We start from the raw sequence: 27589 nt of genomic DNA, 5'->3' as shown, positions 1-27589 counted from the left end.
CTTTATCATCCGCAAATGAAAATAGTTGTGGATGATCACTATAGCTTTCTAATGTGACGTTGTTGTTGTTCCTGTGCTACTGCGAGTGTAACTACCGCCCCTCCCCCCTCTGCTCAGCGCAGGACACAAGGCTCGCGTGCGGAGTGAAGCGAAAAAAGCACGTGTACAAAAGTTAAAGGTACAGTATATAATAGAGATGGACCAATCCGATATTACATATCCATTGGATACTGACCTAAATTACTGGGGATATCGGATATCGAGGGCAGGTAGGGCATTAACAGGGAAAAGGGGGTACAAAGAAAACTTCGTATTCTCATTTAAAATGTCTAGCTTTTAATAAATAATTATCTGAATCACACACCCAAAGTTTTAATCTGATGTAAAATGTATAGAAGTCCATTACTCTATATAGCAACTATTAAGTCTAATATATATCCTGGTAAGCTATAATACTTTTTCCTTTGGGGAGGTATCTGTGCAGTCTGCAATTCTGTTGAAGAAAGATGTTGAATCTATTTAATTATTGTAGAAAAATAATTGATTTCTATGCATTTTATTTTTTTACCCGTGCATTAAATTAAAGTTGATTAAACATCAGGAGGCGGAGGGTAGTTCCCTATTTTTTTTTTTTTTTTTGCTGGGAGTCGGCAACCCTATTAGTTAGGTTGTTTAATATTTCTGGTAAGTACTCTTTAAAATACCACAATAGGGAGGATGGTGTAGGTTTAAGTTTATTAGATTGATCAGTATTGCTGAACTATGAAATATTTTGGCTGCAGTGTATTTTGTGCATACAGGTATAACAGAATAGCTTTAGTGTTTTGTTATTTAAAACTTGAGTATGAACTTATACAAAATGCAGCGAGATATTAAAAAAACAGTTTTATTGATTAAAAAATACACTATATCGAATTCATATCGTATCGGCAGATATCCAAATTTATGATATCGGTATCAGACATAAAAAAGTGGTATGTGCCATCTCTGGTATATAATGAGGTGAGCTGAAGTGCCATACAGCAGTGCTACACACAACAATCCTGTTGTGTTGTGGATGTTGTTAGATTTGTATTGTTTATTGTCATTTATGCTTTGAAATATCTACTCATATATGCTTAGAGTTGTATAATCAATGTCATGTTGGTAGAGGGTTGATCCTTAATAGTCTGCAAAGACTTTGTGTGCATTCCAGAGTGTTCTGGCATTCACACCTACATTCTGGGAGCATGGGAGAGGTCGTAACTTGTTTTATTGTTTTATGGCAGACAGACAAATACCCAGAAGAACTGGGTCATCCACATCATTATCACTACCCTTTAACCTATTGTGATAGCACAGTTAATAATTATCTTTCCTGATATACTTTCACCAAAGAATCAGAGCACGGGTAGTTTTCCTGCTGACATTCAGACACCATGGATCTGCGTCTCTCTGCCTGCATCCTGCTGGTACTTTGTGCGACATGGAGTGCAAATGGAGCAAATATTTTGGTGTGGTACACTGATGGCAGCCACTGGATAAACATGAAGCCTGTTCTGGAGACGCTGGTTGACAGGGGACACCAGGTAACTGTACTGGTCCCGAGCTCATCAATGTACATGAACACCAATGAACCCGCCCGCTTTCACTATGAGCCCTTCAATGCCTCTTTCTCATTGGAGACTATAAAAGAGTTTTTTGAAGAGTTCCTCCAATTCACCTTATACGAGTCGGATTATATGAGCTACTGGGAGATCTTCACCAGACTCGTTAAATATGTGAACACACACATTCAGGTTTCTTTTCAGTATTTGGACGGTGTGGTGAAATCAGAAGTCATCATGAAGAAGTTGAAAGAGGGAAATTACGATCTTCTCTTGGCGGACCCCATCAAAGCTGGCAGTGACTTAGTAGCAGATATTTTGGGGATTCCACTCGTCTTCTCCTTGCGCTGCTCCTTAGCTTTTAACTGGGAGAGGCATTGTGGTCAGATGCCTGCTCCACCATCCTTTGTTCCCGGTGCTATGAGCAAACTCACAGATAAGATGGACTTCTCAGAGAGAGTGTGGAACTTTCTCTTCTACGCTCTCCAAGACATCATGATTGATCACACTTTTTGGAACGTATTAGACAGATATTACTCTGATGTCAAAGGTGAGCAAATAGACATGAAGCACTGACTTAAACTATTTGAAATCTGCTAATAATACAAGCACAGTTTTTTAATATCCCATCAGATCTAATTAAGAAAATATGATGCCTTTCATAAACTATTGGTGATACATTGATGTCCATTACTTCTGCTCTGCAACAGGAACTCCCACCAGTGCCTGTGAGTTGATGAGTAAAGCAGACATCTGGTTAATCCGAACCTACTGGGATTTTGAATTCCCTCGTCCTTTCCCCCCCAACTTCAAATATGTTGGTGGGATCCACTGCAGACCTGCTAAACCTTTACCAGAGGTAAGGACACTCAACTATTACCATCTAATTAATCATTACATCACAGAATATTTCTGCCAGGAGCAGTGAAGCCATCAAAATGTTGAACAAAAATGAGAAAACAGCTGATTGGCTGGCAGTGGGATAATATTTGACTTGTTACAGGATCTGGAGGAATTTGTGCAGAGTTCTGGAGATGATGGCATTGTGATCTTCACTTTAGGATCCATAATCAACAACGTCACCAAGGAGAAGGCCAACATGATAGCCTCAGGCCTCGCTCAGATCCCACAAAAGGTCAGAGGATAATCTTTGTGCCAACTGTAATCAGTTTGTTCAAACGCTGAAAGCATGGAGTAGTTTTTCATGATTTAGATAACCAGTTTCAGAGTGCTCTACCAAAAGTAAAAAATTTTTAATGACATTGCAGACTGTGGACATTTCAACATGCAAGTGCCCAGTTTCCATGTTATTTCCACAATATTTATGTTTGTTCTTCCTAATACAGAGTGTGAAAAATCTGACTTTGTCAACAGCTGATGATTTCTAATGACAAGTTAACCTCACGCTTCAATATACAGTTAGGTCTATTAATATTTGGACAGAGACATCTTTTTTCTAATTTGGCTTTTGTAATTTTAAATGCGGATGCCATTGTAGTGCAGACTTTCAGCTTTAATGCAAATACATTGCATGAAAATGTGAGGAACTAAAGCATTAAAAAAAGAAAAAAAAAAGAAAACACACAATCCCATCATTTCATGGGTTCAAAAGTAATTGGACAAATTACATTGAATAAAAATGAAAATAAAATGTTAATTTCTAATACCTGTTTGAAAACCATTTGCTGGCAATGACAGCTTGAAGTCTTGAAGTCAAGAAAATCACAAGATAGTGGGTTACCTCCTTTTTAATGCTCTGCCAGGCCTTTACTGCAGCGACTTTCAGTTACTATTTGTGGGCTTTTCTGTCCAAAGTAAGAAATTAATCAGTCTGTCAGAAATTTGTATCAACAGCAGGAATGACCCCACTTTTTAAATTGCTCCTGTGAACCCATTTTTGACACCAGGAACATAAAAACACACTGTTGTGTAGACATGTCCTCACGGTTCAAAGGGTCTTTTTGATAGGAGTTACGGTTTTGGATTTAGAAGCAGTTTTTCAACAGGTGCGGACAGGGAGATTTGACTTGGTTTTGCTATAGAGTAATAGTATTCCAGTAGTTAGTGCAGGCCAACTGGATAGAGCATTCTGATTGACCTGTTAAATTCAAGCTTGTTGTTCATTGGAGGATTTCTTTACAGCAGACAGGTGGTTCCAATCTGGGCAGTTGGAGTCAGTTGATCGCGTTTAGAATCATCTTTTCTGACTGGATGATCAGACATGAAACTATTTACCTGTCTGTAGTGGATTCACCCACAATTAAACTCATCTAACCTAATTTAATATCTCTGTTATTACTTTGACACACACATGCATGAACACACACAGACACACACAAACACAGAGACAGATATGTGCACAGATGCAGAAACATTTTTTCCCATTTGTGCTTCTTGATTTTAGACATTTAAAATACATAATTCCACTCTTCTACCTTTTAAGGAATATAAGCTGTCAACACTCATCTAGATTTGTTCTGATTCATTTTTTTTGACATTTCACATATGTACTTCCAAGTCATTTAAAGAATATCAGATTTCAATATTCATTCAGATGTTTTCTGACTCTAAATTTTCTTTTGTCATTACTCAGCTTTTTCTAATGTGTATTTAAACATGTTGAGCTACCTTTCAATTTTGAAACTTCTTCTGTGTCAGCTTTCAACTGTTTAGCACTTATTTTCAGGTGAAAAATTCTCTTCTTCAGCTCATTCAACATTTTTAACTTAACATTCAGGAATCATCACAATCCAGCTCAAAGCTTCAACTATCAGCATTCACACTGCATTTTCTTCAGGAAATGCATTCTCTAGTTTTTCCATAATACGTTGTGATATATTACTTAAATATACTGGGCTGTGAGTATACTACAAAAGAAAAAAATGTAAAGTAAGAAATGTTACTTTTACAGGTGGTGTGGAGGTACAAAGGAGAAAAACCAGAAACCTTGAGTGCCAACACTAGAATATATGACTGGATCCCTCAGAATGACCTCCTGGGTACGTAAACTTGGTACTAAACACAGACTTTCTTAAATCTGCAATGACATAAATTAAACATGCATTCAACATTAAATGCAGGTTGTGAGCATTCTGTTTATTAACAAAAGGAAATTTGATCAATTATACTTTTCTAGCAGATGTGATCTTGATTACATATTGCACCCTGTGCAAATCTACCCTGGCTAGTTCTTTTTCTCCAAGAGGTTGCACTAAAGATTAGTTGAATGCAAAGAGGTATTAGAACGTGCAAATCAATCTTGGCTCAAAGCACTTGTTCCAGGTTCTTGAAATTCTCCTTTTTTTCACATGTGAAAAACTAACTTTCAATGTCACACGGTTATTTGTCATGTGTTAGGTCACCCTAAAACTAGAGCTTTCATCACTCACGGAGGCACAAATGGGATTTATGAAGCCATCTACCACGGAGTTCCCATGGTGGGCATACCCGTGTTCGGTGACCAGCCAGACAACATGATCCACATGAAGGAAAAAGGAACTGCAGTTATTCTCAATTTGAACATCATGACAGCTGAGGACCTAAGAGATGCAGTCAACACCATCATTAATGACAAATTGTGAGTTCTCTGAACTATCTGCACTTTAAATTAGGCACTGAAAAGTGGCTTTAAAAGGAAAAAAATGGAGCAGGCTCAGAGTATGAAACATGAAGAATCTACCTTAAACCATTTTTCCTTGAAGCCAGCTAACACAAGAAAGCCCTGCTGAGCTGAACTTTCAATTCAATTTTATTTATATAGCGCCAAGTCACAACAGCAATATATATTGCACAATAGATCGTACAATAATAGATACAGAGAAAAAAACAACAATCATATGACCCCCTATGAGCAAGCACTTTGGCGACAGTGGGAAGGAAAAACTCCCTTTTAACAGGAAGAAACCTCCGGCAGAACCAGGTCCAGGGAGGGGCGGCCATCTGCTGCGACCGGGTGGGGCGAGAGAAAAACTTTAATGACCTCTGTATACAAATTTCTAGAGTTTTATGGCTTTTTCATTAATGAAAAAGCAAAGAAATGATAAATGGCCTGTATTTGTATAGTGCTTCACTAGTCCCTAAGGACCCTAAAGCGCTTTACACATTCAGTCACCCACCCATTCACACACTGGTGATGGCAAGCTACATTGTAGCCACAGCCACCCTGGGGCGCACTGACAGAGGCGAGGCTGCCGAACACTGGCGCCACCGGGCCCTCTGACCACCACCAGTAAGCAACGGGTGAAGTGTCTTGCCCAAGGACACAACGACCGAGACTGTCCGAGCCGGGGCTCGAACTGGCAACCTTCCAATTATTAGGCGAACGCCCAACTCTTGAGCCACGATCGCCCCATAATGAATGATAATTATTTTTACAATTCTTTTTCTCATTTATATACACATTCACAGGTACAAAGAAAATGTTATGCGGTTGTCCAGCATCCACCACGACAGACCCATGAGTGCTCTGGAAGAGGCAGTATTCTGGATCGAGTTCACGCTGAGAAACAAAGGGGCCAAGCACTTGAGGGTCCAGGCCCATGAGCTCACCTGGTACCAGTATCACAGCCTGGATGTCTTGGGCTTCATCCTCACTATAGTTCTACTCCTCATATTCATCTTCATCAAGACCTGCAGTTTCTGTTTGCACAAGTGCTGTGTCAGGAGAGGAAAGACAAAAAGGAAGGCTGAATAACAACTGAAAAAGGTGCTGACAGTGTTGTGCCGGGACAATATTTGTTACCTACATGAGACTTTCTTTCATGTATGTTGAGTTTCCCATCAACCTTTTGCATCACCACTGATTACTTTAACTGAAGACAGGTGTAATGATTTGCAGAAGTGTACCTGAAGTTAATCCCACATTAAAAACAGAATGCTGAATGATTGGCTGTTGAGTTTTGCTTTTTTAAGAAAGGAAAACACAAAATTCATTCTATGCCTTTACTTGAGTACTACTCATGAAAAGTCACCACTGTGGGTCCTCTTGGCACTACATGTGGTCAACATTTATACAAATATGGAAGATGGGCTCCAAATTGAAATTTTACATACAGAACTCATTAACATAAATCACACTAACAAAAAACAAACTGCCCTCCGTGTCCTGAACGAGGTTTACACAAAATAATACATTTGAGTCACAGCTAGTATTTGTTCCCCCTCCCCCCACATGAAGTGTACAGGAATAATTTTATTTCCATCATTTTTTCAATTTTCCATCTTCTTTGACTTTCCACAGCATCAGCTCCATACAGGCAGTAGCATCTTCTGCAGTGTCATGGCCACAAACTAAGGGGGAAAAAAATAAAAAAATCTTTAAATTTTTTTTAATGCAACTGAAGTCAATATCTTCAGCAATAAATCTGATATCTGCTGCATGAGTCTGTGGCATTTAATGTTATAAGTCATATTAATAAGTCATCTTTATTTGGAACGTAATGATATTATAGTAACAGATAAACCATTTGCATAGTGGTAACCCACCACTCTCTTGAATGATCCTTCTGAGGTATTCAGCTGTGAGCTTGTTGAGGGTCAGTTTGTGAGGGGGGCCCAGGCGGTGGGGAAAGACTACCGATGTATCCACCACCATCCCGTGGAGCAGCTGCAGTAAACAGGAAGATATCTCAAGCTTTTCTTATTGGTTCAAACTTGATAAATTACTCTGTTTTACTTTCAACATGAACTATAGCTACAGAATATGAACAAAATCTGGAGAAGTAACCAGTGAATCTTACTGCCCAAAACACTTAAAGAGGATCTACAAGCTGAAGCTGAAATAGGACCCAGCAGTACTTTCATGTAATACCACTTTGTGCCATAAAATGGTGCAGTGACTCAATGTAGCATGCTCTCTGCCCTGAAAGGTGTAGGAAACATAATGGAGAGTCAGAGGAAGTACTGGCCTTCTAGCCAAAGGGACAGTGGATGAAACACCTTGATGGTGGCCCCGTCATCACCACTAGATCCTCCCAGAACAACACCATGCTCAGTTCAGGAGAAAATAACACTGGAGCAGCTTTCAGAGCAGCTTTATAGGGTTTGTCGTTTGTTGTTTTTTTTGTTTTGTTTTTCTTTTTGTTAATGAGACTGCTTCCTGTTTCTACCAGTTCATATATATGTTTGCTAAGGTAGCTTTTTGTGAGAAACTTTTCATACAAAAACAATTCCTGTATGTGATTTGCTTAAGTCAGGGCAAATGGTGACTTTTTTCCTACTTGAAGAGAGGGGTTGGTAGCTACATTACATTAAGACTTTCTAGTAATGTGCTGCCACCTGGTGGTGAAAACTTCAGATAAAAATTTGGTTTGGGTAATTAGAAATACAGTGGTCCCTCGCTATAACGCGGTTCACCTTCTGCAGTTTTGCGGATTTTGTGTGCAATTTTGCAGGCTTTTTGATTGGCTGTAGACCATTGTCAATCCCGTGCCGTGTCTGCTGTCCAGTAGAGAATGCGTTCAGCTTGTCAAATTTACATAAATTTTCAATTTCTACCAGTGTGACTAAAGTGCTGTACTTTGTTGTTTGTTGGGGAGAAAACTTACAAACATAATGTCAATGAAACGTTTTGCACTGTCAAAGGCGCCTGCAAGGGCCTTTGGTTTCATTCTTTAATACTGGACTTATTTTTCTACAAAGGTTTTAAGCTTGAGAGTGTTTAAGAGGAAAAAGTGGAAATGTTCATGCCTGTCTAAGAAAAGTGTAGTGAGGGGTTTTACAGCCTTAAAACATCTATAATAAGTTATAGAGTTGGCTACTTTGCAGATTTCACCTATAATGTAACTGCCGCGATAAACGAGGGACCACTATAGTGCAATTAAGATGGTCAAAATAAAATACTTTTGGAGGACATCTGAGAGAAATGAAGTGAGATTACTGTATTATGACATTTGGACCCTTTTGTCCAAAAAAATTAAATCTAGGGTATACAAGACAACCAGACCATGATGTAGTTTCAATATCTGTTGGTCTCTGTCAATTATGTGTTTGAAATACTTTACCGGTCAAAAGTTTAGAACACCCAAATTTCTCTGTTATTTACTGCAATTTATGTTGTTCAAGTCCAATGAATAGGTTGAAATGGTACAAAGTGTTGAACTGCTAAAGGTTATTTAAAAAAAAAAAAAAAAAAAAGGAAGGAAGAAAGGTTTCCCAAAACAGAAAAATAATGTCCATTTCAGAATTATACAAAAAGGCCTTTTTCAGGGAACATAAAATGGGTTAATAATTTAAAGCTGTTCTACAGCAGCGGAGGTTGATCAGGCCTTGAAAGCTGGAGGTGTTTCAACTTTTCTGGATTAGTTGCAACTATCCTGTCTGCATAAAAGCAGTGTTGGAACACACTGTGATACCATACCCTCGTGAGCATCAGCTGAACAGTTTTGTGCTGCAGAAAGTACTGTGTTTCTACAAAAATGGTGAGAAAAGGATATTAACAATGGAAGAGGGACAGACCATCATAACACTTAAAAATATAGGTCTTTCCTACAGAGAAGTTGCAAGGAAAGTCAAAATGTCAGTGCGTACAGTTTCCTTTACTATCAAAAGGCACTCAGAAACTGGAGAAAACTGGCAGAAAGAGGTCTAGCAGACCCAAAGCCACAACTGAATCAGAGGACAAGTTTCTGAGTGTTAACAGCTGATAGGCTGCTCAAAGGACATCAGCTTCAAACACAGCTTAATAGTGGTCGTAGTAATTAAGTCTCAGTTACAACTGTGAAGAGAAGACCTCAAGCTGCACGTTTGACAGGACCAATTGCAGCAAGAAAGCCATTGCTGAGATTTCAGAATAAGACAAAGAGGCTTGGCTGGGCCATGAAACACCGCCATTGGACTACTGAAGACTGGAAGTATAATGGATTGATGAAAATGGATTTGAAATCTTGGCTTCATCACACAGGATTTGTACACCATTGAGTAGGTGCAAGGATCGTTCCACAGTGGTGGCATCAACTGTCAAACATGGAGGAGGAAGTGTGAAGGTCTGGGACTGTTTTGCACCCAGAACCAAAACAGCTACCACAGCATTCTGCAGCACCATGCAGTACCGTCTGGTATGCGCCTAGTTGGTCAGGGGTTCATCCTACAGCAAGATAATGACCCAAAACATAGTTCCAAGCTACGCTAGAAGTACCTCAGGAGAACGAACAAGGTTGTAAGCTTGAAAACATGGAGTGGCCAGCACAGCTTCCAGACTTAAACCCCATCAAGCTGGTTTGGGTTGAACTGGACAAAAGGGTGAATTTTATATCCGATACCGATATCATAAATTTGAATATCTGCCGATACGAATACGATAGTGTATTTCTTAATCAATAAAACTATTTTTTTTAATATCTTGCTGCATTTTGTTTAAGTTCATACTCAAGTTTTAACTAAAGCTATTCTGTTAAACCTGTATGCAAAAAATACACTGCACCCCAAATATTTCATAGTTCAGCAAAACTGATCAATCTAATACACTTAAACCTGCACCAACCTCCCTATTCTGGTATTTTAAAGAGTACTCAGAAATATTAAGCACCCTCAGTCTCGTGATGCTTAGTCGATATAATCAACTTTAATTTAACGCACGCATAAAAAAATAAAAATTAAAAAAAAAAAAGCTCAGAAATCAATTATTTTTCCACAATAATTAAATAGCTTCAACATCTTTCTTCAACTGAATTGCAGACTGCACTGATGGTACATTCCTGAAGGAAAAAGTACTAGCTTACTAGGGTATATTAGACTTATTAGTTACTATGTACAGTAATGGACTTCTATACATTTTACATCAGATTAAAACTTTGGTTGTAAGATTCAGATAATTATTTATTAAAGCAAGACATTTTAAATGATAATAAGAAAGAAAAGTATTTCTTTGTGCCCCCCTTTCCCTGTTAATGCCCTACCTGGCCCCCTGGCTAAACTTTGTTAGACACGTCCCTGCACAGTAGAAAAGGATCCTGGTGCTGGTTTCCTCTTTCTGGTACAAAGTGGGCGATAAACTTACAAGAGAGACGAACTCGCGACAGAAAAGCCGATAAGCTGATCATTGATCAGTCTCATGATTGAAGAGAGGCAGTCGCTCCATATATTGGTTAAGCTTAACGTGGGAATGCTTTACAAACATCCAGAGATGAACTTACACACTTGCTTTACTTCTCTCTGGGATAACTTTCTCGGAGATGAAATGCCGGTTTGGTAGCGAGGCTCCAAATGCTCAACCAGACCACCGACAGGTCTCGCACGCCACAGCCGCTCTATCACGTGACGGATACTGCTCCGACGAGTTACAACATGTCGCAAGTTTTCTGAGGTGCTTTTGTGATATTTAATGGATCGGATTACATTTTTTATTTCTCTCCGATATCCGATCCAGTGATTTAGGTACCGATACGTAATATCGGATCGGTCCATCTCTAGAAAGAACGCAATGGGTGTGTTTAGCTGTTATATCTCCCAAAAGTGGCTACTTTGATGAGTCAAAAATTTAGAATACATTTGGGTCTAATAATTTATTCCTTGATTTCTTTTTTGACTCCAATTATTTGTTTCTACTATGCTTTCATTTCAGACGGCAATGAGACATTAAACTGCATAATTGTCAATAAAAAAAAAACACCAAAAAAAAAAAAAAAAAAACCCTGAAATTATAGTGTTGTAAAACCAATCTTTTTTTTAAAAAAAAACAAAAAAAAAAAAAACTAACACCCAGTAGTGTATAGCATCTTTTCCAATCGAATAGCTCGGAAGGTTGTAAAGGTAACATTTTTCTAAAAACTTGAAAATCCTAGGTCTTTTCATAATAGCTGACCTCTGACCTTAATGTTGAGGCTACAGGGTTTCAAAGTCTTAAAATATCATTAACAAATTCACCTATGCATGTATTTGAAAATCGTAGGCGACTTCTTTCTTGATTTATAACATTTACAAGATTTTCAGAAAATCTGACTGGGATTCAAACATTCAGATTTTTAATAGCTACACCTAGGGTATCAATTTCAAACTCCTACGTTGCCTCAATCTCGAATTACTCAATTCACAAACTGTGTCCACGCTGCCTGTCCAGCAGGGTGTTGAAAATACCCCATCACTTTTTTATTTTTATAAAACAGCCTGGGTGGTAAAAAAAATGCCTTATGAAGTTAGTTACAGAGTTGTTCATTTAATAAGTGTTCTAAAAATCTTTCATGGATTAATCTAAAGAGATAAAAAGGAGTCCTTGCGGTCCCCATGTGCTGCACAAAGGGGAGTCTAATTGAGATTCTCTCAATACCAGTTGCTGTGAATTTGTATAAGCTGCAAAACTTTGAGTATATGATGAATAGAAAACACAACATTTTAAAGACTAGGGTAACAACAAACAAAAGGTCTCAAATCGTATGTTCACAACCAATCAGATGTGTTGTACTTTGTTTTACAAACTTCTCCCATGGTTCTGGTTTAAAACATAAAAAGATATCCAGATGAACCCTCAATGAACTCACTAGAACCATTACATCAGTGTCTCGGTGAAGTTAAATCCTGGATGGCCTCTAACTTTCTTAACTTCAATGAGAACAAAACCGAAGTGATAATATTTGGACCAAGTGGCAATCCCTTTTATCAAATCGCATGCCAAAAATCTGGGCTTATATTTGACAGCAATTTCACCTTTGAAAAACAGATTAGCTCAGTTGTACAGCAGTCTTTCTTCAAACTGAGGCTTTTATCTAAGGTGAGATCACTTTTATGTTTTAAAAGCTTTGAACGGGTGATTCGTGCTTTTATTACATCCCAGCTGGACTATTCTAACTCCTTATAAGCTGGAGTTAGCCAGACCTGCCTGGAAAGACTGCAGTTGGTCCAGAATGCTGCAGCTCATGCACTAAAAGACGTGAACATATTTCCCCGGTACTTGCCTCTCTTCATTGGCTCCCTGTCCACTTCAGAATTGATTTTAAAAAGGATTTTTTTTTTTTTTTTAAATTGTTGACTTACAAAGCCCTGAATGGACAGGCTCCCGGGTATTTGTCTGACCTCTTGCAGCCTTCTGCACCCTTTAGATCTCTCAGGCTCAAGTGATCTTTTGCTTTTAGCCATACCAAGGTCGAGGCTGGTTCATAGAGGCGATTGAGCATTTGCAGTCGTAGCGCCTGAGCTGTGGAATAATTTACCCCTACACATCAGACAGGCTCCTACTGTCAATCTTTTTAAATCTTATCTTAAAACTCATGCTGTATTAAAAGCCAGTAAATACAAATGTGAGTTATTTGTTCATTCATATTTGATGTTTGGTATCAATATTATCAGTTATTTTACTAGGTATTTTGTATTCTTGTACAGGACTTTAGTCAACGTTCCTGTTGTAATTAAATGTGCTATATAAATAAAAAAACTATAACTATAAGGACTGCAGCTGTAAAATGTGGAATACGCTGTGCACTTAAAAAAATAAAAATAAACAAGAATGTGTGAAAAGGGAAGTCAAGAAATCACCTTGAGTAAACAGAGGTCTGTTTCCAGGCAGTGTCCAATCAGAATGGTGTCAGCATTTATGAAGCTCAACAAGGTCTCCTGGACATCTCTTAGAGAAGCATGGTGACCCTTCACATCTTCCTCACTAACACCTGAAAATCTGGACAAGTAAGGTGTCACACGGGCTCTCAGCACAGCTGCACTGGTCTTGTTAGCTTCATTCCATCATCCTCATCATATGTGTCATAAAGCAAAAAATCTTTCCCATCTTTGAAATAATGGCTAAACCTTGAACTTAGCATTGACTAAATTTCCATTATACAGAACAATTTTCAGACTGCTACCACACTTCTGTAATAACAAAGCGAGTTCGTATAGTTTATGTAGTGCACAGAGATATTATCACATTACCTGGTGTTATAGTCAATGACCTCATTTTCAGGTTTAACAAAGGTGTCGTATACAACTTCCAGACTCGAGTTGACCACTGTCACTCTGGATAACTCCAAACCATGAACGGTGTAGCACTACAAAGGCAAAGATGTGTTTTCATTGCAAACTGATTAAAAACAAAAATCAAACTTCAGAAATCTTTTTCCACACCAATAAGTTCTGACATAAAGCCCATGGGCACAAGAGTTAAAGGTAGAGTATATAGTGAGGTGAGGCTGTTTATTCTGTTAGTGTAGCTTATAAAACTATCTATTTAACTGCACATTTTAATAAAGCCACATGTAAATCCCCAAATCCAACATCACCATTTCACAATCCAAGGAATAGACACCAGGACAGCTTCTGTCTGAGGGACCCCGGGAGATGGTAGACACAAACCCATCCAGGCTGAGGGCATCATGGACATGTAACTGGTTGACAAAACAAATTGGTACATATGAAATATTTGACAAGAATTCCTTTAACTCAGAGGACTTTTTTTTCTTCCCCTTTTTACCTTAAACACTTGACATCCAGGGGCTCCCATGACTCCCTGACAGCAGCTGTAGCGAGTTTCCACTCCACCGGGCACTGGAAAATTTTATTAGTTTTAAAAATGTGCCAATGCTTAAAAACTGTTACTGCACAGCCCTCAAGTCTTCAGGTTGCTTTGAGGCTGCTGCTTACAAAAGGAGAGCTTTGAACTAGTATCAGTATGGTGCTCCTAAAAAGTTGGACTACTAGGACGGTGCGCACCTTCAAGCATGTTTATATAGCACATAGATTTAACATTTAGATGGTGAAAAGACACCAGTCAAAATATTTTATAAAATAGTCAAGAATAACCTGGTAATGGTTTCTAACCTCTATTCTCAACTCCTTTCCCATAATGATAGTTGCATTCCTCCTTGCGAATGTGTTTGCCACTTTGGCTCACAGAGTATGTAGCACCACAGCGACAGCAGATCCTCTTCAGTGCTTTTAACAAATAAAATACAACACTTAACAGAGAGAACCAACCCGGAGTCCAAATACTTTAGTTAAGCACGCCCTCTAGTGAAATAATATAGGAATACCAGGGAGCATGGTTGGATATTTCCACTTACCATCTGCATTAACTTTCTTTTCAGCAAAAAGAACTGCAGAACCATGTTTCTCTGGGTGTTGAACAGGATAGTTCCTCTCAATTAGCTTTTCATCGGTCAAAATATAATCCTTCAGACTCTCATACAATGCCATGTCATCTGCTGGAATAATAAAAACACTCATAAACTGTCAAAATATTTAATAATTATAAAGTCTATATTTGTACAAAGCAAACTAATGCTCACAATTTCTTTTAAACTTTGTTGGGTTAAGAGGTATGTTCCCTTTCAGTTTTTGACTGTAGACTTTGTTTTCATCTGCAAAACAAATATTTAAATGTCCGTTATATACCAGATCAAAACATCTGTTTATTATTATCTTTTTTTAAGTCAAAAAAAAAAAAAAAAAACTCAAGATATATCAAAAACAATAAGCACAAAATTACAATTACGAGATATTCATACCAATTATAATGTGGTTTATCTAGTAGCCCATTCATCCCTTTTAACACTCTAATCAGACAGGTAATTGATTTCTGAAAGACCCTGCTTGAGGTACTGTATCCAGTCCCCCCGGTAGTACATGTCCTTATTCCGAGGCCACCTATCAAATGTTTCAAGTATCTTTCGATTTCAGGAGTGTAGTATAATTTTTCTTGCTAGTACTGTGAATGGGGAGATGTCGGTCCATCTGCTCTTAACAAGTACAGTTAGAAAGCAACAGGGAATTTCCTTATTTAAAGCCCTGAATAAGAATTTAAATAAATTATACCAAAAAGTCTGTAACACTGAATAAATTATCAATGTGGCGAACATTTTGACTATTTTATGTAATTCGGTGAACAAAAAGTACAATAATTGTACAGTGAATGAATTGTATGCCCAACATCTACAGAGATTCTGGAGATATTTTACAAACAGATAATTTCCTACAGCTTTTTCCATGAAGTGCTCACCTTTAGCAGCAACAGTGCTTTGACTCTTCAGCCTCTTGAGTGCATTCACTGCAACACTCATATACTTGAGCTTGTTCACACTCCGATTGTACACGGTCTTCTCTTCAGCAAGAGCCTTTCAACAGAAAGATCAGAGAAAAAAAAAAAATACATACATATGTCTCTCTCTTTCCACACTAGGGTTTGTTACTGAGGAGATTGTAACATATGCTCACCTTTTCAAAGGCATCATTAACATTGGGTGTCGTTTTGAGGAACTCCTCCGTAAACATGTTGACATACCGCTGTCTAACATCATGGGGCACTTTGTCTTTGGCAGCCTCACACTGCTGCTTCAGTTTTCGTTTAGCAGGCAACGGCTGTGGGGACAGAACCACTTAATATTTATTAAGTGGGTTAAGCATTTCTAACTTGTACTGACAATCCAGGTTTAGTTGAAGTTCTTACCTTTGCAGAAGCTTGACCAGAATTTTGAGGAACAGTAGAAATAGTTGAACTTGAACGTAAAGATGCAGATGTAAAAGTAGAGTTTAGTAAAGGTTTGCGTGCAACAGCAGGAATGAGCACTGGTGCTGCCAGGCGGCATCGCTGCATAGGATGCATAGGAGTAACTGCATGTGGATGGTATGTTTGTTTGATAGCAAGGGCCCTTGTGTGAACCTGATTTATTGGAGTTAAAACTGGAGTAACTGGACTGGAATTGGAAGAAATGGGCACAGGGAAGGCACCGTCTGGAAGGATCAAATGCAAGCTGTTGCCCACTTCAATAACAGCTGGTCCCAAAGGTATATAGTTCACAAAAGCTATGGAACAGAAAAAATGTGTACTGAGGAAAAGCTAGTAAGAGCATACTCATACTAGACATGGTTTACTTGTACTGTGCCAATAATTAAAACAAATACACAACTTGCACAGAAGTTTGGGAAAGGATGATAGAGCTACACAGAGCAATACAAGTATGCTTTAGTGATAAAACTTTCTATATCAAACACAATTTAAATGAAGTGCTTTCCTTTGTTTATTGGAATGGTTTTTGTATACATTATTGTATATACATATGTACCTACATTCTTTGCACTTCAGATTAGATGCCAAACTGCATTTCATCTTTTGAGTTATACTATCTCAATGACAGTAATCTGAATCTAATCTAATCTCATTTACACGTTATCATGCTCTTGCATTTTTTATTCTTAATGTGTCTAAGAACTAAACAATCATCACTACTACTGCCAACAGATACTTACCATTGCGCACAGGCTGGAGGGTTGCAGGGTTTTGAGTTAAAACAGAAGGTGTAAACTGGGTCTCTGGTTTCTTCTGAGAGGTGGAGGAAACAAAAGCCTGCCCACCTTTAACTGAAGCAGTCAGAGTGGAGGCTCTCTGCTGAACCTGCTGGGTTTTGGAACTGACAGAGGGTCTAGAGCCAAATCCTGAAGTTATTGGCTCACAGAGTGGAACCAAAACCTGCGGCTGAGGCCTGCTCTTAGCTACTGGCTGCTGCACAGAGGAGGTCATTCAAAACACATGCTTAACTTTGATTAGTCAAATTACATCATGTCACAACAGATCTTAAAAAAAGGCCACGACTTCTAGGGAGTCATTATGGACATAAATGGCCAACCCTACTTTTTAATGTTCCTGAGTGTGACCTTTCATCTGCCAAGCATGGTGATTTTTTTCCCACATTTCTGTCATATTATTTTTAATACTCTATTCAATTAAAATTTGTTATCATTATTAAAAACTACTAGGTTAGGCTTGGGTATTAAAATACTGTTTAGGCAATAAAAACAGTGTTTTGGATTTTAAAAAAGGACATCTCCTGTCTGTAAACACAATTTTTCTATGAGACTGGACTGTACGTACCTCTGTTTGTTTGGCTTCATGAGCCACTCTTTTCCTTCCTGGTAATCCCTTGGGTGTGACATTTACCTCCATCTTCTCTGCATCCACAGCCCCTAACTAAGAAATACGAGGGGAGAGAAAAAATCTTTACATTCTCAAAAGAATTTCTTCATAATGAATTTGCAGTCTCTATAGGCTACTTACATGTGCAGCAGGAGTCTCTTCAGTTCCTTTTTCCTCATTGTTTGCCTCCATGAAGATCCTGTAGCATTCCTCCATTGGGTCGCTGTCTGAGAGCTCCATTCCTGAATGGTTGAGCCCTTCCTCCTCCTCATCATCATCAGAGCTGGAGTTGATTAATATGATCTCTTCAGTATTTACCGTCACCAAATTCTGCTCAGAACACGGTTCGGCTCCGAGTTGTGAGCTGACAGAAGTTGACAAAACATGCCGACCCTCAAACTCGCCGTTCTCCGACCCTTGTTCTGCTTGCTCTAGAGGCAAGTTAGGACCGTCAGCAGCTATTCCCTGTGTCTGTCCTGACATTTTGCTTGACTTTTTCTGGTTTCCTATCACTGCTGAGGGTGTACTTTTTTCAGAACAGCTGTGACTTTGAACTCTGTCCTGAGGCACTTGCCTGCGTGATGAGTTAGAGGCTGGAGATTTACAAAAAAGTAAATTCCTGGGTGTCTCCTGCTGATTCATTTTCTCAAAGATACTGGGCAGGTCACACTGAGGATTGTTCAGGTTGTGATCTTGTTGTTCGGGGATCTTCTCCAATACTGATTTAGTAATTTTTTGACATTCATTTACAAGGTCTTCTGGACTTCCTGTTAAGTCCACTACATTGCCACCATTTTTTAGATCTTCGGACTCTTTGTCAGCACGTATAGTTAGTAAATCTTGGCTGTTTTCAACATAATGATGAGTTTTATTTGAATCTGATGAAGAGAGAGGTATTTTATAGTGTCGTGATGGAGAATCAGGTAAATTAGGCTCTTTTTTTTCCTCCGTTACCTCCACTGCTGTCACCTGAGAGGATTTACCTGCTACAGACTTAGCAGTTCTCTGACCCGTTTTGTCAGGAGAAGGAGGAACATCAATAATTAGGTCTTCACCTTCAGAAGAAACATCAAGTGGCTCCGGAGATGGTGATCGGGAAATCGGAGCCTGATACGCAAATGGTTCTTTATCAATACATGGGGCAGTGTTTTCCAGACTTTTGTCTTTTACTTGTCTACTTTTCAACTTCTGGTCCTTTGTCAATGAGCTGAAAGAGAGCAAGTCTGCAGAAAAGTTGGACAGTGGGTCATACTCCAAATCAGTCCTCGGTTTTGAGTTGTCAACCACATACTTCTTTCCTCGCTGGTGTGCTTTAGTAAAATCTGTGCGAGACGATGGCCCATAAGTTTTTCTGTCTATAGTTTTACTCCCAGACTCACGCTTGGAAGCAGGCGTGTTGTTTATGCGGTCTGCTTGTACAGTCTGGTAACGTGACAGTCGCATCCGCTCTTGCTCCACCTCATGCCGCACAGATTCAATCTCCTTGTTTATCCGCTCCAGCTCATGAAGGCAGTCATCTCCACAGCCCGTATAAGGCCTCTGTTCTTCTGTTCAACGTGAACATGAAACAGGATAAGTATTTACTTAAATGTAAGTGACAGCTTGATAATTTGCCGTTTAGTTTTTGTGCTATTTGATGTGTGAAGATCCTATCGTGCCCCTTTAGTGACAAAATAGAACTTTTAAAGAACACAAGGTAGAAGGTTTTTTTAAAGAAAACACTTGTCCTTACCTGCAGTTACAATAATGTGCTTAATTTTTATGTTACACCTGTAACGTTAAAAACCCTTTTAATCGATTTAAAAGCTTCTTATAATTCCCAGGGTTTGTGGGGTTTTTCTTAAACAATTAAACCTTTTTAACAGGTAAAATGGCAAGCTAATGCACAAGCTGTTCGAAGTCAGTTGGCATAGTTGAAGCACTGACCTGTGAAGTCCACTTTGGATGATTCAAATGAGACAGCAAACCAGTCCAGCGCCTGCTTTGTAGGATGTTTGTATAAACAGTGAGGCCGCTCACAACGCCCATGTTGTGAGAAGGGACAGTTTATATCAGCAAAAAAGCCCGAGGAAGGAAACATTAGCCACTTTCCGCACTTTTTTCCTCAGTTTTTTTATAATTAACAAACGGACGTTAGCAGTTGGAGTCTCCGACATCAGGTGACGTCAGCCTCGTTTATATACGTTCTGGTCAGGTCGCGTGACGACTGTTGAAAAACTAATTTTAATACCTTCAAATAACACAGTATCCCGTAACATTTAAAAATTAGATTTTATTTATTGTGTTTGTAAATTTAAAAAAAATGCATTTATAGAAACTTTTTTTTTGGTAGTTGCTGCGTTGCAGTAACCCCTCCATGTCGAGAGATGGCAACGTTGAACGTAACTGAATTGGGACCTACAATGAAAGAACTATTACGACAACAACGGCAGCAGTAGTTGTAGCAGTTTATATTTCAGCAAAATTTATTACATTTACGAGCTTTGAGATGGAAAACAGCGAGGATGAGGAGGATGAAAACGAGTGGAGGAACAGTTTCGTGGATTCATCGACACATAGCCCCCCTGCTGCTGCTGCTTCAGGTAAACTTGGAAACTTAAGCTAGGCAGTCTGAAACTGAAATCTGACAGTTGGTCTTTGCTTTCATATGACTTTCAGAGTTCGAGATATGGTAACTGTTGTACATACAATGTGTGTTTCAGGACCAAGCATCAGTAAAACGCCAGTACCTGCACACAAAGTCATTTTGCATTTTGACCTGGACTGCTTCTATGCTCAGGTGGAAATGATCCGAAACCCTGCACTGAGAGAAGTCCCGTTAGGTAAACTCGCATGCTATAAAAGCTGCAAAAGAAAAAAGTGTAAAAAAACATTTGTGCCAAAGCTTCCAAATGACTCTCATATCATCAGGTATACAGCAGAAGTACATCATAGTCACCTGTAACTATGTGGCAAGGGAGAGGGGTGTCAACAAGCTGATGTCCGTGACTGATGCTAAGGAGAAATGTCCTGAGCTGGTGCTGGTTAAAGGAGAAGACCTCACACACTACAGAGAGATGTCATATAAAATGACAGGTAAGCAGTGTATCACACCAGTGTGACATGAAAATAGTGCTCTGTAGTAAATAAAGTAATTTTTGTCATAGTGTGCAGTATGACATTAAAGTGCACTCTGAGAAAATGAAATTGTAGTTGCTGCAATAAAAGAAGCTTGGAAAGTCAAGCTAAACATGGAGATTAAAGTCGCACCATAGCAATCAGGTTGGACTTTGGTCCACTGCAGCATCTTAATTCTTTTCTTTTTCAGCCATTCTGCTGTAGATTTGTGCTTGGAATTATTATGATGTTGATAACCCAGTTTTATCCAGGCTTTTGCTGTATTTTGCTGTGTATGCTATATTTTACTCTAAAATACTTTGGTATACAGAGATGTTCATGGTCAGCTCAGTGACTCCAAGATGTCCAGGTTCTGTGGCTGCAAAACAAGCCCAGATTAGCACCATGCTTGACAGCTGGTATAAGGTGTTTGTGCTAATATGCTGTTTCTGTGATTTACAGCCAAATATTTCCACTTTGGCTTTGGAAAAAATAGTCATCCTTGATTTGTGCTGAATGCTTTTTATCACCACTTAGTGATGAAAAAATCATCAGCTGCATTTGATTTGCAGTCCTGTAAAAACCTTTCACATGACTGAGAGATGTGGGTAACAAGAGGGCCTTGCTGTAACTTCTTTTGACTAGCCATTTATGCCAGATGGTGATGTGACCCTTAAAGTTTATCTGAGATGCCGTTTTTCTCCGGTGACTAGTGTTTGTTTCTATGACATGGATTTATTTTCAGCTTGTAGCAAGCAAATTAAATAGTGAGCTGCTTAAAGCAACAAGATATCAAATTTTGGAGTCGTCTCTTAAAGAAAATCATGATTTGGGCAACTTTTAAATTCCACAGTTCATAATAAAAACAACCCTTTTTGACTCAACTGCTAAAATCTCTAATTCCTACATTTCAGCAATTGTTTTCCTCAAGAATTTAAACAGTTTTTAACCCACTGTTTGGTTCACCACCCTACTGGTGTTCCTTGTTATTAGAAACTAAATGGAGTAAATGGAATTGATGTTTTCATCTGATAACCATTTGTATATATTTACCTTTTCTCGTTTGCCATCCAGAGCTGCTGATGTCTTATTGTCCTCTCGTGGAAAGGCTTGGATTTGATGAAAACTTCATGGACGTCACTGAGATGGTAGAACAAAGGCTTGCACAGGTAGTGAAGTCTAAAGACTTTTCATTTAAAGGACACGTCTACAATCATCCAAGTAAGTCACATTTGTGCTTCTCAAGTGTAGATGTACATCTGGCCCACTGAAACTGGGAAATGGCTCGTAAAAATAGCTCAAACTCGTGAGATATTTGCATAGTGCTTTCAGTTTCGTTCTTCATGAACAGCTCACCTGCAGATCCTAAACCGTATCACGTGTGCTCATACCCACAGTTTTTCCCCTTCCTGTTCAGGTGCAGATGTTAAAGCCAGTAACTACCCAAGGTTGGCTTTAGGTTCACACATTGCAGCAGAGCTCAGAGAAGCCGTCCACAGCAAACTGGGCCTGACCGGCTGTGCTGGCATCGCCACAAACAAGCTGCTAGCCAAACTGGTTTCAGGCACCTTCAAACCCAACCAGCAAACCACTCTGCTCCCAGAAAACATCAGTGACATCATGGGATGCCTAAGCAGTGTCCGCAAAGTGCCAGGTATAGATGCTCTAAAAGATAGTTAATCATCAGTAGATGGCAGGTAGGCGAACAGAAATGCATAACATGATATGCATCGAGATTGAGTTTTAATGAAGTATAGTTGTTACACTGTTGTCCTTAACATTTGGAGCATTTTTAATTAAAGATGCTTTTATCCAAAACTCACTGATGCATTTTTGTTGTGTGTCACATGTGTTAAGTATGCCTGACAATATATTTTGTGGTGCCATCTTGTATTCTCAGGGGTGGGTCACCAAACTGCTAAGAGACTACAAGCCCTGGGATTGGTCAGCGTAAAAGACCTGCAGCTGTGTCCTCTGAATGACCTGGCGAAGGAGTTTGGAAGTCCCACTGCTCAACGTTTGAAGAGTCTGTCCCTCGGTGTTGATGACTCACCTGTTACTTGTACTGGGGCCCCTCAGGTAGGATGCGACATCTGAGATTCCCGGTATCTAAGAAAGCTAAGGTCGGGAAGCTGTATGAGTTTTTCTTTTTTGTAGCTACAACCTGCATTTTTTCTGATGATCAGCAGGGAGCGGCTGCAGTATAAAGATTTATGAATAAATGGGTGTTTGCTCCATTTATTCAGGCCCCCATTTTTGCTGTGCAGAAACTCTTGCAGTACTACAAGATAAGAAACTATTGGAAATGAATTACTGCTATCTACAGCTTATATAGTGTGAGGTTGTATGTTTTTAAACACTTCACTGATAAATAAGTTTTAGTAGTATTCAAACAAAACATCAGTGACTTGGTTTTAATTTGGCGTTTTGAGTTTAAGCAATCCAGTTCAGTTTAGTGAACCATAGTTATTTAGTTTTAAAATATAGAAAAAAGAATCCAGAAGTGACCTTTAAGGAAGCAGATGAAGAGTAAAAATGGAAGTTCATAAATAATATTGATTCCTGTCTTTTTAATATGTAAATATGCTGTAGAAATCCTTTAATTCTAGTCATGTTTGATGGGAAACGATTTTACATTTCTTGGCTGCATTGCTCTCCTCTTTATGTTTCAGTCTCTCAGTGATGAAGACTCTTTCAAAAAAATGTCCTCAACAAAAGAAGTTTCAGAGAAGACACAACAACTTCTGAGCAGTCTGGTTGAAAGGTCTGTTTTACCAGCTCAAAGCTGAATCACCACAGGGGGATGGCTTCCTTAATTTTACCTTTGGTTTTATATTTGAAAGCAGGATGCGCAAGGACGGCAGGCAGCCTCAAACCTTCAGGCTCACAATCCGTAAATACACAACGGCCAACAAGTGGTTCAGTCGGGAGAGCCGGCAGTGTCCGATCCCCAACCACATTGGACAGAAGATCAGCTCTGGTATGCTCACGTGTCAGGGAGAGCTCAGAATGATATTTGTAGAGGCTTTATCAGGTTTTTAATTTTCTGTGTGTATAAATTTTTGAAAAATGTACTTCCACACTGTAGTGGTTTACACATTTGCCTAAAGAGCAAGCGTTACCCACTCTATCCCTTGTCAATAATTAAATTTTGTTTTTTCAAAAATCTTCTCTCATAAATGTTTTACAGATCATTTTCTTATGTTCTGTCACACATGTACTGCTAAATGGTAGATCCTCAAAATAAGATCATTTCTAGATGAGCCCTTTGATCCAACATTTCAGATTTCAGATTGCTCCAAATGCTCTGTTAAAAGCTGCTTATCATCCACTTAGAGTTTTATGATGTCATCTCTATAAATCACACAGGAGGCTCCTCCTCCTTCTGCTTAACAAAGCGCCTCCTTTTAGAGGAAAAAATAAGGTTTAGTTTGAACTGTGAAGCATGCAAAGCTTCTCTAATAGAGTCAAAAAATAAAATGTAGCCAAAATATTAAACAATGTATACATTTTTTAAAAATATATTTGTCCTGGCTCTCTGCCTTTGAAACATCCTTTTCCTTGACATCCTTTTCCCTGAGATTTTGTCAGCATTCAGCAGTTTCCCCTCAGGCTAACTATAAATGAATATTCCTGGTTTCAGACAAAAATGTCAAGCACTCACTGTGCGCCTTTACCCGACACAAACAGGCTACGCTGGGAAGGAGCTTAACCTTGCAGACTTTAGTTGCTAAAGTTGATTTCTCAAGTCAAAATCAGAGCATAAATAAACTTTTTTGATTTTGAGTTTAAGTCGGTTTACAGTGATTTCTTGCTTTTTCGCTAAACAAAAACATAATAAAAAGCTTTAGTCATCCAGGTCAGACTATAACTAGAAGTCTAGATGTACCATGTCTACTGAGCCTTTGTAATATCTGGTAATGTCTTCAATCATGTTCATTTAAATTAATCAGTTAATTAGTTGGTTAATGAAAGCAGTTAAAATCAGCTCAGTTAGGAAAACTCTTTCCATTAAAACAGTTTTTCTCTAATGCGTCTATAGGCAGCAGTGATGATGCTGTCATGCAGCTGCTCCCGCTGGCCATGAAACTCTTCTACAGGATGGTGGACTGCGGCGCCCCCTTCCACCTCACCCTCATTAACGTCTGCTTCAGTAATCTGCAGAGCAGAGCAGCTGCCGTCACCGGGAAGGGCTCGATAACATCGTTCTTTTCACAGAGCACATCTCCCAAAAAATCCCAGGCCGTCTTATCGCAGTGCCAGGTAAAATGGAACGTGGTTTGTCAACACTGTTAGATAATCTTAGTTTGATTTTTCCATAAAAAGGAAAATGAAAGGGGTTGTAATAAAAAACATAGTAAAATCTTTTAACTGTAGCCTATAAAAGTGAAATTTTTTGGATTGCCCGCTAAGGCCTTCAGAATCACTCATAAAAAACTGTTGGATCTGATTTCTATCATATTAGTATATGAATTAATTAATTATGAAATGTCAAACCATAATGAAAACAACAAATCAGTCACTCTTAATATGTCTTATTTTGTCTCAACAGCCCAAAGAAATTAATTTTACCTTTCTTTGGGACAAGGAGAAGCTAGGACTTGACCATTTGTACAGTTTCTTAATTTTGTCTGAATGGCAGGAATTATCTATCATTTTCTTTCATTCCTATTACTAAGCAGCATTAGAGTTGCACTCGACAATTTCAATACTACGATCTGCAGTAGCTGGATCACTGAGGATCCACTGCCAGCATCCTAATGTTATAGACACCCAGAGGATCTTTGTCCATACTCTGATGGGTCAGAGATATTGAGCCAGCCATGGAAACCATGGCACATCATTATAGGCAAATTGATGTAATGAAATCATTGGATTTCCTGTTCTAAAAATATGCTACTGTAACCTGATTCCCACCATTGGCAGTACTCCTCTTTCAGGGTCAAGCATGGACGTAAGCACAACTAGTCATCATATTCTTGAGGCAATAAGTGTGTGTAACCATACGTAAGAGAGGTCCGCACATTATTTCTGGCCATGCTTGAGGAAATGAAAGCCCACTTAAAATATTACAACCCCTGCGATTTTCTTTTTAGGTAGCAACAAAACGTCTTTGTTAGGTGCCAAATTTATTATTCCGAAGAAAAACTGTGAACTGTGTTTAAATAAGTAATGACAGCTGAAACTTTGCTTCATGTTCTGCGTCGAAATGTCATTAAAGACATAATTTATCCAGATCATGTGGTCTGAGCTGATGGGCTTTCATGAAACATGTTTAACTTGAGTGGACTTCATATGTAACCAAACTCCATGAAAACGCTGCTTTGTGTTAGCAGCGGGAAGTCCTGAAAAACAAAATATGTATTTAAGGCCATATTGGCTCTACTTTGAACATCATGATCATAAAATAGGTATTAAATTAAAGTCAAAGTGGTATTAGAAGGGTTCTTAAGAAATAATTAATGTTGGTCAGTAGAAAGGCTGTTCTTTCACACTGCACAGTTACGTAATGCAGGATTTTTCTTTCCTAGAAGGAGTGTGGTGGTACTCTGAATTTCCTCACTTCACTTTTGTTCCTCTTTCATTCTCCAGTGTGTCGATTCCTCTCAGGGTGTTGATATGGATCATCAGTTTGGCACAGATGGCATGATTACTCAAAACAATAAACAACCCGCCATACAAAGCTCTTCTAGTTCTTCTAGCTCTGAGGCACCATTACACGGGTTAAGATGGAAACAGAACTCTGCTGTCATTGTAGAAGAGACTCGAAATGCATCCTGCAGTACAGCTGGGTGCGACCCTGACGAAACGGCTAACGCTGTGACACGGTTGCCTCCCAATGTTGACCCGGAGGTGTTCAAGCTTCTTCCAGAGGACATCCAGAAGGAGCTGTTATCTCCTGCTTATGTGAGCTCCCTGTACAGCACTTCTAGCAGCCAGTCAGGCACTGATGTCCCCAGCACATCAAAAAGCAAACTTCCTGAGACACTTACAGACTCAGAAAGTATTAGTGACACAAAAGATGCTGCAAACAAGTTGAACTCTTCCAACAGAGCGACCACCGTCAATCACCAGGGGAAGGCAGGTACAAGTGCATTCCCAGAAGAAGAAGTCATGGAAGAAGGGGGTCTGTCATTCCCCCAGTTATCTGACTGCGAGTTCCCGGGAAATGTGGACCCTAAGGTGTTTTCTGAGCTTCCGCCGGATGTTCAAAGGGAGCTGATGTCTGAGTGGAAGCAGCAGAAGCCAATTCTGAAGACTTCCTCATCTAAGAAACCAGGAAAAAGCTTGACGTCCAAAGACAGAAAGGCTCCAGGAAAAGGCAGCCAGGCCAACAACTTGTTCAAGTATTTCAAACCCAGTTAGAGAGAAACTATGTCACGAAGATAAATGAAAGTTTTCTTGATGTTGGGTTGTTGAACAAACTAAGCAACTTTTCTTTTAAAGCAATTTATAACCTAAATTGACCTTGAATGTCAGAAAGTTTGTTTTTCCTAAGCATTAAATAATTGATATCTAATATCGTGTGATATCTTTACCGTGCGTATAAAATATATTTTCTATCATACAACAAATTACAATGGTAGATGTTCATATTAAATTTGGTCAAACCACCAGCCAATCAGAAGGTAGTTCACATAAAGGAAGGGGGACTTTAAAAGGAGGGGTATGTTAAACTTCTAATCCTGCTTTTAACTGTTTAAGTATATACAGAAAAGATACAGAAAGTGCCCAGCAATAAAGGAGGAAATTAACTGATTCCATCAATGATCAATAGTTAAGCTCAATAATGTAATAACTAAACTATAGCCTTAAAAATGGGCACTGAGTATGAGCAGAAAACCTCACTTCAGACATTGATTTACAGATTAACCCGACAGTGCAAATTAATGATATTTAAAGTTCTCAGATACATATTTCAGTTCCTTTTTTTGTACCATGGCACATATAAGTGACATAGTTTTGCTTTTTGGAAATAAAACCTTTTATAGAACTTAAAAACGTCTACAGGCTGCTTTGTTTTTAGAAGCAGGATTACTTCACTGAGCCTCCAGACGTGAGGCCTGTGTTTTCTTTGGTT

The 27589-nt window shown here is 38.9% G+C and overlaps 3 protein-coding genes across 3 annotated transcripts; 2 read left to right on the top strand and 1 right to left on the bottom strand.

Annotated features, from left to right (window-relative positions):
* The first annotated feature begins 1412 nt into the window (after window positions 1–1412).
* On the top strand, window positions 1413–6468 carry LOC148100265 (UDP-glucuronosyltransferase 2A2-like). The gene is made up of 6 exons (XM_087849309.1): window positions 1413–2136; window positions 2297–2445; window positions 2590–2721; window positions 4498–4585; window positions 4944–5163; window positions 5994–6468. Exons 1-6 carry the CDS (start codon window positions 1419–1421, stop codon window positions 6277–6279), a joined length of 1593 nt encoding a protein of 530 aa, XP_087705435.1. The 5' UTR covers window positions 1413–1418; the 3' UTR covers window positions 6280–6468.
* Window positions 6336–19528, bottom strand: LOC102785694 (uncharacterized). Its single transcript, XM_087849310.1, has 16 exons — window positions 19339–19528; window positions 17554–18959; window positions 17371–17466; window positions 16749–17001; window positions 15949–16304; window positions 15717–15860; window positions 15502–15616; window positions 14792–14863; window positions 14567–14707; window positions 14325–14438; window positions 13978–14051; window positions 13787–13891; window positions 13440–13555; window positions 13050–13188; window positions 7071–7191; window positions 6336–6875 (listed from the first exon to the last, which is right to left on the bottom strand). The coding sequence occupies exons 1-16, from the start codon at window positions 19490–19492 to the stop codon at window positions 6787–6789; spliced, it is 3495 nt and encodes a 1164-aa protein (XP_087705436.1). The 5' UTR covers window positions 19493–19528; the 3' UTR covers window positions 6336–6786.
* On the top strand, window positions 19527–27500 carry poli (polymerase (DNA directed) iota). The gene is made up of 10 exons (XM_087849311.1): window positions 19527–19980; window positions 20095–20234; window positions 20323–20487; window positions 21583–21729; window positions 21926–22162; window positions 22409–22587; window positions 23181–23272; window positions 23355–23488; window positions 24551–24771; window positions 26101–27500. Exons 1-10 carry the CDS (start codon window positions 19901–19903, stop codon window positions 26872–26874), a joined length of 2169 nt encoding a protein of 722 aa, XP_087705437.1. The 5' UTR covers window positions 19527–19900; the 3' UTR covers window positions 26875–27500.
* The last annotated feature ends 89 nt before the right edge of the window (window positions 27501–27589 follow it).

Source organism: Neolamprologus brichardi, chromosome 12 (genome assembly GCF_056152115.1).
Source record: "Neolamprologus brichardi isolate AB-2024 chromosome 12, ASM5615211v1, whole genome shotgun sequence".
NCBI lineage: Eukaryota > Metazoa > Chordata > Actinopteri > Cichliformes > Cichlidae > Neolamprologus > Neolamprologus brichardi.
The sequence above is the reverse complement of the archived record's forward strand: the minus strand, read 5'-3'. Positions and strand labels throughout refer to the sequence as shown.

Coding starts and splice junctions, on each gene's coding strand:
- LOC148100265 (XM_087849309.1), top strand. CDS start 1,419: ATGGATCTGCGTCTCTCTGCCTGCATCCTGCTGGTACTTTGTGCGACA. Junction 2,446..2,589: donor CTGCTAAACCTTTACCAGAG/GTAAGGACACTC, acceptor GACTTGTTACAG/GATCTGGAGGAATTTGTGCA. Junction 2,722..4,497: donor TCGCTCAGATCCCACAAAAG/GTCAGAGGATAA, acceptor TTACTTTTACAG/GTGGTGTGGAGGTACAAAGG.
- LOC102785694 (XM_087849310.1), bottom strand. CDS start 19,492: ATGTTTCCTTCCTCGGGCTTTTTTGCTGATATAAACTGTCCCTTCTCA. Junction 15,617..15,716: donor TTAATGATGCCTTTGAAAAG/GTGAGCATATGT, acceptor TTCTGTTGAAAG/GCTCTTGCTGAAGAGAAGAC. Junction 14,052..14,324: donor GAAAGGAGTTGAGAATAGAG/GTTAGAAACCAT, acceptor AAAATTTTCCAG/TGCCCGGTGGAGTGGAAACT.
- poli (XM_087849311.1), top strand. CDS start 19,901: ATGGAAAACAGCGAGGATGAGGAGGATGAAAACGAGTGGAGGAACAGT. Junction 19,981..20,094: donor TCGACACATAGCCCCCCTGC/TGCTGCTGCTTC, acceptor GGTAACTGTTGT/ACATACAATGTGTGTTTCAG. Junction 23,489..24,550: donor TGGACAGAAGATCAGCTCTG/GTATGCTCACGT, acceptor ATGCGTCTATAG/GCAGCAGTGATGATGCTGTC.